Here is a 12,165-nt window from a genome sequence, read left to right as displayed (position 1 = left end):
AGGCCAGTGTGCCTAAAGCTGTCTTCACCACCCTGTGAATCTAATTTCACTGAGCCATGTACTTTTATTCCAAGGTTCCTCCGTTCTGCAAAACTCCCCAGAGCTCTGTGAAAATCCTTCCTGGATTTGATTTCCCAAAATGCAACGTCTCACACTTAGCAATATTAAACTCCACTTGCCATTCCTCTGCCCTCTTACTCAGCTAATCAACAGAGTTTCCATGTATTGAGGATGTCACTATCATTTCTACCTATCACCTCCCAGCTTCTTACATCAATCTCCGCCACTCTCATCTGCCTATCACCTCCCTCACATGGATCCACCTATCACATGCCAGCTTTTACTCCACCCCTTCCCCCTACATTCTGCACTGGCTGTCTTCCCTCTATAGATGCTGCCTAAGTTCCTCCAACATTTTGTGTATTGCTCCAGATTTCCAGCATCTACTGGTTGTCTTGTGTCTCACTTAAAGCAAACTATCCAATTTTGTCCAATCACTACTTGTGGCTAATACTCTCCAATCCAAACAGCATCCTGGTGAAGCTCTTCTGCAGCACATCCCCTCCAAAGCCACTGCATCCTTTTTGTGTGCAGCTACCAGAACTACAAATATTGCTCCAGATGTTCTACGTTTAAGGTTTTAAACAGCCGCAATGTGACTTCCTGACTGATAAAGGCTGTGTAATTTACCACTTTCAGAGAGCTGAGGACTTGCAGCCCAAGATCCCTCTGTGGACTAATGTCACAAGGGTCGACCTATTTCCTGTATATTTTCCTCTCAAAGTGCAACACCCCTTATTTGTATGGATTAAGCTTCCTCTTTAATTACAACTCTATAAATTTTGCATTGTCTTTAGACATACACATCAGCCCACCTGCATTTTATCCAAAGCATGTGTATACCTCAAAAAGAGGTCCCAGCAGAACACCACTGCTCACAGACCTCCACTCAAGCTTCCACTACCCTCCATCTAACATGGCCAAGCCAATTCTCAATCCAGTCTATCAAGTTACCATAGAATCAATGTGCCTTACCACTCACAAAGCCATGTTGACTACCCCTAATCAGTCCCTATCTATCCAAATATATAGTCCCTTAGAATACCTTCCAATAGCTTTCCCACTTCTGATGTCAGGCTCACTGGCCTATAATTTCCTGGCTTATCCTTAGAGCCTTTCTTAAACAGAATAATATTAGCTATCCTAAAGTCCTCCAGCACCCTCAGTTTCTGTACTAACCTCCTACAGGGTCCGAGGGAACAGCTTCTCAGGTCCTGGAGATTTATCCACCCTAATTTGCCTCAAGACCACAAATACCTCCTCTCTGTAATCTGTATAAGGTCCATGCTGCTGATTTCCTCACATCTATAGACTATGTGTCCATCTCCTGAGTAAATACAGATGCAGAAATTTCATTTAAAATCTTACCCCATCTTTTTTAGCTCCATGCATAGATTTCCATTGTGATCTTCCATAGGAACAATTTTGTCCCTTGCTATCCTTATGCTCGTAATATATCCGTAGAAGCCAGTCAGTATGTGGAAAGCTGAAATCACCTACAATCACAACATTATGTTTCGTGCAACAATCTGCAATCTCTCTACAAATGTTCTCCTCTAAATCCTGTGGACTGTTAGGTGTTCTATAATATAATCCCATTAACAGCTTTTCTTAAACAATTGAACAACATTAGTCATCCTTCAATCCTCCATCATCTCACCCGTGGCTAAGGGCATTTTAAATATCTCTGTTAGGGCCCCTGCAATTTCTGCACTAGCCTCCCAAAGAATCCAAGAGAACATCTTGTCAGGCCCTGGAGATTCATTTGCCCTAATTTGCCTCGACACAGACATCTCCTCTGTAATATGTATACAGTGCATGACCTTACTGCTTTGCCTCACTTCTACAGATTCTGTGTCCATCTCCCGAGTAAATAGAGATGAAAAAATCTATTTAAGGTCTTCCTCATCTTTATCGGCTCCATGCGTAGATGACCAATCTAATCTTCAAGAGGACCAGTTTTTGTCCCTTGCTATCCTATTGCTCTTAATATATCTGTAGAAGCCCTTTTGATTCTCCTTCACCTTGTCTGCTAGAGCAACATTCTTCTAGCTCTCCTGATTTCCTTCTTGGGTACTCTCTTACATTTCTTACACTCCTTAGGTACCTCATTTGTTCCTGCCTGCCTATACCTGCTATGCACCTCCTTTTCCTTAACCAGAGCCTCAATAATCTAGTTCCCTAAACCTGTTATTCTTGCCTTTTATTCAGACAGGAGCGTACAAACTCTGTATTCTCAAAATATATCTTTGCCAGAAAACCAACGTGTCCTAATCCACACTTGCCAGATTCTTTCTGATACCATTGAAAATGGCCTTTCTCCCATTTTGAATCTCACCCAAACCTGTCCTTTTCTATAATTACCTTGAAACTAATGGCAGTATGATCACTAGATGTAAACTGTTCCCCTACACAATCTTCTGTCACCTGCCCTGTCTCATCCCCTAACAAGGAAGCTAGTATCACACTCTAGCTGGGACCTCTATTAACTGATTAAGGAAACTTCCTTGAATACAGTTGACAAACTATCCCATCCAGCCCTTTACAGTATGGGACTCCCAGTCAATACACAGGAAGTTAAAACCACCTTCTATCACAACCTTACTTTTGTTGCAACAGTCTGTGATCTACAAATTTGCTCCTGTAAACCCGGCATATTGTTGGGTGTGTATAATATAATTTCATTAATGAGGTCCTCCCTTTCTTATTCCTCAATTCCACTGATAGAGACTTAGTAGATGAGCTCTCCAGTCTGTCCTGAGCACTGCCATGACAGTTAACGTGACAAGTATTACCACCCACGCTCCCCCCATGTAATCCCTCCCATTCTATCATGTTTAAAGCAATGGAACCCCGGAGCATTGAGCTGCTAGTTCTGCCTCTCCTGCAGCCAAGTTTCACCTATGGCTACAACATTATAATTCCACATACTGATCCATGCCCTAAACTCATCTGCCTTTCTTACAATACTCCTTACATTGAAATATACACAACTCAGAACATTAGGCCCAGCACGTTCAACTATTCAGTTCCCAACTTTGAGGGAGGAAGATGTTTGTTGTCTTGTAGCAAGTTAAAGTGGATAAATCCGCAGAGCATGGCAGAGTGTTCCCTTGGACCTGGTGGGTGGCTAGTATAGAATTTACATTGTCCCTAGCAGAGATACTTAAGATATCCTCAGTGAGGTGCTGAGGAATTGGAGGATAGCTAGTGTTGTTCCATTGCTTAAGAAAGGCTCTAAAAAGAAGCTGGAATTTATAAGCCAGACTTAATGTGGGTCATAAAGGTTCAGTCGTTTGGCATTCAGGTTGAGGTAGTAAATTGGATTAGACATTTGGCTTTGCAGGAGAAGACAGAGAGTGGTAGATGATTGCCTTTCTGACTGGAGGTCTGTGTCTAGTGGTGTGCCACGGGGATCGGGACTGGGTTTGTTGTTTTTTATCATTTATATCAATGATCTGGATGAAAATGTGGTTAACTGTATCAGCAAAGTTGCAGATGACACGAAGATTGGGGACATAGAGACCTTGCAGCAGGATCTGGACCAGCTGGAAAAATGGGCTGAAAAATGGCAGATGGTGTTTAATGGAGATAAGTGCGAGGTGTTACACTGTTGGAGGACAAACCAGGATAGGACTTGCACGGTGTGCGATAGCGTGCTGAGGAGTGTGGTAGAACAGAGGGATTTGGGTAATTCCTTGCATATGACATCACAAGTAGAAGGGGTTGCAAAGTGAATTTTTGGCACATTGGCCTTTATAAATAAAAGTATTGAGTACAGGAGTTGGGAGGTTATATTGAAGTTGTGTAAAACATTGGTGATGCCTAATTTGGAGTACTGTGTGCAGTTCTGGTCACCTACCTAAAGGAAAAATATCAGTAAGATTGAAAGAGTGCAGAGAAAAACTATAATGCTGTCGCCAGGACTTGAGGTCCTGAGTTGAGGGAATGGTTGAATAGGTATGGACCTTATTTCCTAGTGCATATGAGAATGGGGGAAGATTTGATAGCGGTATACAAAATTATGAGGAGTATAGATAGGGTAAATGCAAGCAGGCTTTTTCCACTGAGGTTGGATGAGACTAGAACTGGAGGTCATGGGTTAAGAGTGTTTAAGGGGAACATGAGGGGGAATTTCTTCACTCAGATTGTGGAATGAGCTGCAAACAGAAATGGTGAATGCAGGATTGATTTCAACATTTAAGAAATTTGGGTAAGTACACGGATGAGAGAGGTATGGAGGGCTGTGGGCTGGGTGCAGGTCAATGGGATACGGCAGATTAGCAGTTCAGCAGGGACTAGATGGGCTGAAGGTCTGTTTCTGTGCTTAGGTGTTCTAAATCTTTAATATTGATGATAAACAACGACAGACCCAGCATTGATCACTGTGGTACACTATTAGTCACAAGCCTGCTGTTAGAGAGACAACTGTCTTAATACCACTGCCTTTCTTGTTTGATCTTCCTTCATGCCCCGAAATAAATTAAACTAATCTTGCAGACACACACCAAAAGGCTTGGTAGGATGCACAGCTTAACTAATGAAAGTATTTGATTCTCCTATAGTGAACCAGAGGAACCAGATGTCAAGAGGGCAAGGTCTGATGATGATTTCAACATTGTCACATTGGCTGAAGGCACTGTGACAGCGGTGAGTACTGACTGAATCCTTTAGACTGCAGGATTTGTCATCACTGTATAGAGTAACAGAGGAATGTCCATAGCTTACAAGCCCTTGAGCCCATGCCAAACACATTGTCCACCTACCTCGTCCCAAGTTCATATGTTCAGCTCATATAACCTCAGTCTCCTCCACTCCAATGGGGATTAAATGATTACATTATACCTGTCTCAACCAACTCATTTGATCTACATTCCACTGTATTTATTACTAAATCTTTCTCCTCTTATTCTCAATCTATGCCCCCTAATTTTGAACTCTTTATACAGTACACCTTTGTATAGATATCTTAATCACATCTGAAGTCGCCGTCATAGATGGTTAATGTTGTTCTGTTTAAGAGCTTTAGAAGTATCCGAATGGGTAGATGAGCGTAGTGCAGTGGATGTTATCTATCTGAACGTTAGCAAGTCCTTTGAAAAGGTCCCACATGGCAGGAATATCTGCAAGTTTAGACCCCATGGAAACTAGGGGGAGCTAGTATAGTGGATTCACTGGTGGAACTGGTTCTCACTCTCAACAATGTCCCTTTCTGTCCCTTCAGTCCAAAGGTGTAGCCGTGGGCACCAGCATGAACCTGAGCTATGCCTGTCTTTTCATCAGCTATGTGGAACAGTCCATGTTCCAAGTTTCCACTTTTAACAGTCCCCAACTTTTTCTCCCCTACCTTAGCGATTGCATGCACCATGTTAAGTTCATCAATTTCTTCAGCTTTGCCTGCAACTTCTGTCCTGCTCTCAAATTTACTTGGTTCATCTCTGACACCTCTCTCTCCTTTCTCCATCTCTAGAGACCGATTGTCTAGTGATACCATTTATAAAGTTGCTGAATTTCACAGTTAGCTAGACTATACTCACATCAGCGAGTCTCACTTCGGTAGTAGGGAAGTTACTGGATAGGATTTATGAGCATTTGGAAAACTGTGGCCAGATAGGGAGACCCAGAATGGCTTTGTGCAGGACAAGTCGTGTCTTACGAACTTGACTGAGTTTTTTGACGAGGTGATGAGGGTGATTGATGAAGGTAGAGCTGTGGCTGGTGTCTACGTGGATTTTAGTAAGACTTTTGACAAAGTCCCTCATGGGAGGCTCATCCGGAAGATTAAGAGCCATGAAGTCCATGGTGAAATGGCCATTTGGATTCAGAACAGGCTTGCTCATAGAAGACAGAAGGTAGGGACAGGGACTTATTGCAGCTGGAGACCTGTGATTCCTGGTGTTCTATGGGGATCTGTACTGGGTCCTCCGCTGTTAGTGATGTATATAAATGACATGATTGAGAATGTAGATGAGTGGGTTAGTAAGTTTGCAGATGATACATAGGTTAGTGGTGTTGTCGATGGTGTAGAAGATATAACTCGGTTGCAGGTATGGGTGCAGATAGAGTTTAACCTGACCAAATGTGAGGAGTTGCACCTTGGTAGGTCAAATGTAAAGAGGCAGTACACTGTTAGGGCAAGACCCTTAACAGTGCTGATGAGCAGACTGATCTTAAGGTCCCAAGTTCATAGTTCCCTGAAGGTGGCTACATAGGCTAATAGGGTGGTGAAGAAGGCAGATGGCATACTTGCCTTTATTAATCAAGGCAATGAATTCAGAGGTCGGGAAGCTATGTTGCAGCTTTTTAAAACTCCATTTAGGCCACAACAGGAATATTATATACAGGTCTGGTTGCCCCATTATAGGAAGAATGTCAAGGCGGAGAGGGTACGAAAATGCTGTCTGGATTAGAGGGCATGTGCTATAGTGAGAGGATGTACAAACCTGGGTTGTTTTCTCTGGAGCAGCAGAAGCTACGGGGAGATCTGATAGGGGTTTATAAGATTATGAGAGGCGTAGATAGAGTAGACAGTCAGTATCTGTTTCCAAGAGCTAAAATGTCTAATACAAGAGGGCATGTGTCTAAGCTGCAGGGGTTAAGTTCAAAGAAAATATGAGGAGTGGTTTTTTTTCCCCCTTTTTCTTTACACAGAGCGATGGGTGCCTGAAATATGCTGCCTCTGCTGGTAGTAGAATATATTAGGGACTTTTAAGGGGCGTCTAGTTAGGCACATGAATGTGAGGCTAATAGAAGGATATGGACATTGTGTAGGCAGAAGGAATCAGTTTAGTTGGCCATTTGATTAGTCCAGCACAACATTGTGGGCCCGAAGGGCCTGTTTCTGTACTCAGCTATTCTATATTCTGTAACCTCTTCCCACCTACCACTTGTAAAAATACTATTCCCTCTCTTAGTTCCTCCATCTCCGCCACATCTGTTCTCAGGATGAGGCTTTTCATTCTAGAATCAGAATCAGGTCCAACATCACTGGCATTTGTTGTGAAATTTGTTGTTTTGCAGCAGCAGAACTTTGCAACACACAATAATAAAAACTATAAATTACAGTAAGATATACAGTGGATTCTGGTTAATTGGGACACATCGAGATCAGTACATTTTGGCCCAATTTAGCGGCTGCCCTAATTAGCCGAAGTTTCATGCAAATAGTTAAGGTATTAAAAAGACAAACTACCATTTAACTGAGTAACAATTTATGTATTTAAATGAAACACAGAACAAATTAGAATATTACTTCTACAGTACTATAAAATTGCTTGTTAGTTCCTAATAGTTATCAGTGAAGGAATTCATCTGCTGTGTTCTTTTGATTGACTATAATTGAACAAAATCAGCACAGACAGACAGCTAGTGCAGATTATGGGCTGTCTTCATCCTCCAAATCTTCATTTTCATTGTAGCATTCAGTACCTTCGTAATTCCTAACTTGTTGAAGTAATGAAGACATTTCATTTTAACTCCTGGCCATTTCTGGCATCTCCAAGCCTGAATCTTTGGAACTGCGTTGAGCAAAAGTTCTGTATTGTCTTACTGCTTTTTCCCGCCAACTATCAGTGACAAGAACTCTGCATTTTGAACAAAAACACACGCAACTGACACTATAGTGTTTAGTGACCTTAAAGCACAGTGTAGTGTTCAGCAGATATGGAAGTGCATGTGACTGTTGCTAGTTAGAAACTGTTTGGCACATTAAGTGGCGTATTTTCCTAAGTAAATGTAGGGAATCCCAGCAGCTTTCTCAATTTTAGTTTTTGCTCTTTAAGAGTTGTTTCAAATAAATGGCTGCCATGATAAACCAATTTACCGGAATCCATATATATATATATATATATAGATTACACGTACACTGCAAAAAGAGAGGGAAAAAAAAGTAGTGAGGACATGTCCATTCAGAAACCTGATGGCTGACGATAGAGAGGAAGAAGCTGTTCCTGAAACATTGAGCATGCATCTTCAGGCTCCTGTACCTCCTCCTTGATGGTAGCTATGGGAAGAGGTCATGTCTTCGGTGGCGATTTCCTTAATGATGGATGCTACTATTTTGAGTCATGGCCTTTTGAAGGTGTCTTCACTGCTGGGGAGGCCATTGTCCATAATGAAGATGACTGAATTTACAACTTTTTGCAGCTTTTTTGGGTCCTGTACAGTGGCCCCTCTATACCAGACAGTGATAATACCAGTTAGGGTGCTCTCCCCAGTACATCTGTAGAAACTTGCGAGAGTCTTTAGTAACATATCAAATCTCCTTAGACTCCTCATGACGTATAGCTGCTGTCGTGCCTTCTTGTAATTGCATCAATATGTTGACACCTAGGAACTTCAAGCTGTTCACCCTTTCTACTTCTGATCCCTTGATGAGGGGTGGTGTGTGTTCCCCCAACTTACTCTTCCTGAAGCACACAATCAATTCCTTGGTCTTACTGCGGCTGAGTGCAAGGTTGTTGCTGCAGCCAAGTGTCTATCTCACCTTTTCATCACCATCTGAAATTCTGCCAAGAATAGTTGTGTCATCAGCAAATTTATAGATGGTGTTAGAGCTGTGCTTAGGCACATCTCCAATCCACACAGACTGTGGTCTCTCAGTCAAGGATCCAGTTGCAGATGGAGGTACAAAGGCCCAGGTTTTGGATCTTGTTGATTAGAAATGAGGATATGATTGTGTTGAATACTGAGCTCTAATCAATAAACAGCAGCCTGACGTAGGTACTACTATTGTCCAAGTGATCCAAGGCCAGTGAGATTGCATCTGCTGTGGACCTGTTGTGGTGATCGGCAAATTGCAGTGCGTCCAGTTCCTTGCTTAGGCAGGAATTGATTTTAGCCGTGGCCCAACTCTCGAAGCACTTCATCACAGTAGATGTGAGTTCCTCTGAGCGATTGTCGTTGAGCACTGATCACCACCTTTTTGAAGCAGGCAGGAATCTCTGACTGCAGTAGTGAGAAATTAAAGAACATCTGAGTTTTCTATTAAAGAACAGGGCTGCCCCCACCTGGATCTCCTCCACTTCTCACACATCTGCCCTCACCCCTTTCTCCTGTCGCCATTACAGGGATGGGGTTCTCCATGTCCTCACCTACCACCTCCTGAGCCTCCTTATCTAACACATCTTTCTCCATAACTTCCACTATCTCCAACTGGATCCTACCACCAAGCTCATCTTTCCCTCCCACCCCACTCCCACTTTCTGAAAGGGTCACTCTACTCCCAACTCCTTTGTCCACTAGTCCCTCCTCTCTGATATCCCTCCTTCCATTTATCACTATAAACATCACAAATGGTACACCAGCCCCGACAGCTCCTTCCTCACCACTATTCAGTCCATTCATATGAGGCGAAACTTCACCTGTGAGTCTGTCGAGGTTATCCACTGTATCTGCTGATTATCCACTGATATATTTTTAAAATGTACTGACTCAGTGAGCTTGTCTAAACCTCTTCCCACACTGTCACTTATAAAAATGCTATTCCCTTCTCTCAGTTCCTCCGTCTCCACCACATCTGTACTCCAGATGAGGCTTTACATTCTAGAACATCTTTTTTAAAGAACAGGGCTGTCCTCGCCTGTATTCCTTCCATTTCCCACACACTTCCTGATACATCTTCAATCTGTCACTTTCTAACTGTGGCGCTTCTCTTCCTGACGAACTTAACGTATTCTACACAAGGTTCGAACAGAAGAGGAGCGTCCCGCTCCCTCTGGATGAACCGGACCTGGTGGCATCGACATTCATCATCACCGAGGAGGATGTTAGAAGGGCCTTCCTGAAGATGAATCCAACGAAGGCGACGGGCCCAGATGGCGTCCCAGGAGGGGTTCTCTGGGCCTGTGCAAGCAAGCTAGCTGGAGTGTTTGCTGACATCTTCAACTGCTCCTTGTTCAGTCTAAGATCCCCTCGTGTTTTAAGAAGGCAACGATAATCCCAGTGCCGAAGAAGAGCAAGGTGGCATGCCTGAATGACTATCGACCTGTGGCTCTGACATCAATTGCTGTGAAGTGCTTCGAGAGATTGGTTATGGCACACATCAAACACAGCCTACCAGTCAACCTCGACGCTTTGCAATTCGCCTACCGGAGCAACAGGTCAACGGCAGATACCATCTCTCTGGCCCTACATTCCTCCTTAGAACACCTGGAGAATAAAGATGCATACGTAAGGCTCCTTTTCATTGACTACAGCTCTGCCTTTAATACCATCATTCCAAATAAACTGATTTCTAAGCTCCAGAACCTGGGTTTTAGCACTCAGATCTGCAGCTGGATCTTCAACTTCCTCACAGACAGGATCCAGGCTGTAAAAATAGGGAACAAGCTCTCCTCTACAATCACTGTGAGCACTGGTACCCCACAAGGCTGTGTACTCAGCCCCCCTGCTGTACTCACTGTACACCCATGATTGTGTAGCCAAGTTTCCATCAAACTCAATATATAAATTTGCTGATGACACAACAATTGTAGGCCACATCTCGGGTAATGATGAGTTTGAGTACGGAGAGGAAATTAAGAACCTGGTGGCATGGTGCAAAGACAATAACCTATCCCTCAACGTCAGCAAGACAAAGGAATTGGTTGTTGACTTCAGAAGGAGTAGCGGACCACACAACCCAATTTACATCACTGGTGCGCAAGTGAAACAGGTCAACAGCTTTTAAGTTCCTCGGGGTCAATATCACAAATGACCTGACTTGGTCCAACCAAGCAGAGTTCACTGCCAAGAAGGCCCACCAGCGCCTTTACTTCCTAAGAAAACTAAAGAAATTTGGCCTGTCCCCTAAAACCCTCACTAATTTTTATAGATGCACCATAGAAAGCGTTCTTCTAGGGTGCATCACAACCTAATATGGAAGTTGTCCTGTCCAAGACCAGAAGAAGCTGCAGAAGATGGTGAACACTGCGCAGCACATCACACAAACCAATCTTCCGTCCTTGGACTCACTTTACACCGCACACTGTCAGAGCAGTGCTGCCAGGATAATCAAGGACACGACCCACCCAGCCAACACACTTTTCGTCCCTCTTCCCTCTGGGAGAAGGTTCGGGAGCTTGAAGACTCGTACAGCCAGATTTGGGAACAGCTTCTTTCCAACTGTGATAAGACTGCTGAACGGATCCTGACCCGGATCTGGGCCGTACCCTCCGAATATCTGGACCTGCCTCTCGGTTTTTTTTGCACTACCTTACTTCCCATTTTTCTATTTTCTATTTATGATTTATAATTTAAATTTTTAATATTTACTAATTTTAACTATTTTTAATATTTAATATTTGTAATCCAGGAAGTATGAAGCGCAGAATCGAATATCGCTGTGATGATTGTACGTTCTAGTACCACTTGTTTGGCGACTATAAAGTATAACTGGTTTCATCATCATCTGGTATGGAGAGGCCACTGCACAGGATTGGAAAAAGCTGTAGAAAGTTGTAAACTCAGCCAGTTCCATCACGGGTACTAGCCTCCCCAACATTCAGGACACCTTCAAAAGGCAATGCATCAAAAAGCTGCATCCATCATTAAAGATCTCCATCACCCAGGACATGCCCTCTTCTCATTGCTATCAAGGAGGTGGTACAGGAACATGGAGAGAGAGAGACACACACACACACACACACACACTCTCTCTCTCTCTCTCAACGTTTAGGGAACAGCTTCTTCCCTTCTGCAGTCATATTTCTGAATGGGCAATGAATTGATGAACACTACTTCAGTATTTTTCGCTTTTTCTTGCACTAATTATACATTTTATATATATATATATATATACTCTGCCTATTGTAATTTATAGTCTTTGTTATTATTTACTGCTGCTGCAAAACAACAAATTTCACGATATATGCCAATGATATTAAACCTGATTCTGATTTTGATTCCATTGGTGAGACCCAATGCAGACTGGGAGAACCGCTTTGTCAAGCACCTTCACTCCATCTGCCATAAAAGGCAAGATCTCCTGGTGGCTACCCATTTCAATTCAACTTGGCATTTCCATTCTGACATCAGTCCATGACCACCTTTTCTGCCACAGTGGGGCCAAGTTCAGGTTGGAGGAGCAACACTTTGTATTTCGTCCAGATAGCCTCCATCCTGATG

At 43.1% G+C, this 12,165-nt stretch overlaps 1 protein-coding gene across 1 annotated transcript in view; it reads left to right on the top strand.

Moving 5' to 3' along the window:
• Positions 1 to 12,165, top strand: part of xrcc5 (X-ray repair complementing defective repair in Chinese hamster cells 5) — a 120,277-nt gene that overhangs the window by 90,352 nt on the left and 17,760 nt on the right. Inside the window, exon 15 of the mRNA XM_063051492.1 lies at positions 4,626 to 4,710. Coding sequence (XP_062907562.1) covers positions 4,626 to 4,710 — 85 coding nt within the window. The remainder of the gene's footprint in view (positions 1 to 4,625; positions 4,711 to 12,165) is intronic.

Source organism: Mobula hypostoma, chromosome 6 (genome assembly GCF_963921235.1).
Source record: "Mobula hypostoma chromosome 6, sMobHyp1.1, whole genome shotgun sequence".
Taxonomy (NCBI): Eukaryota; Metazoa; Chordata; class Chondrichthyes; order Myliobatiformes; family Myliobatidae; genus Mobula; species Mobula hypostoma.
The sequence above is the reverse complement of the archived record's forward strand: the minus strand, read 5'-3'. Positions and strand labels throughout refer to the sequence as shown.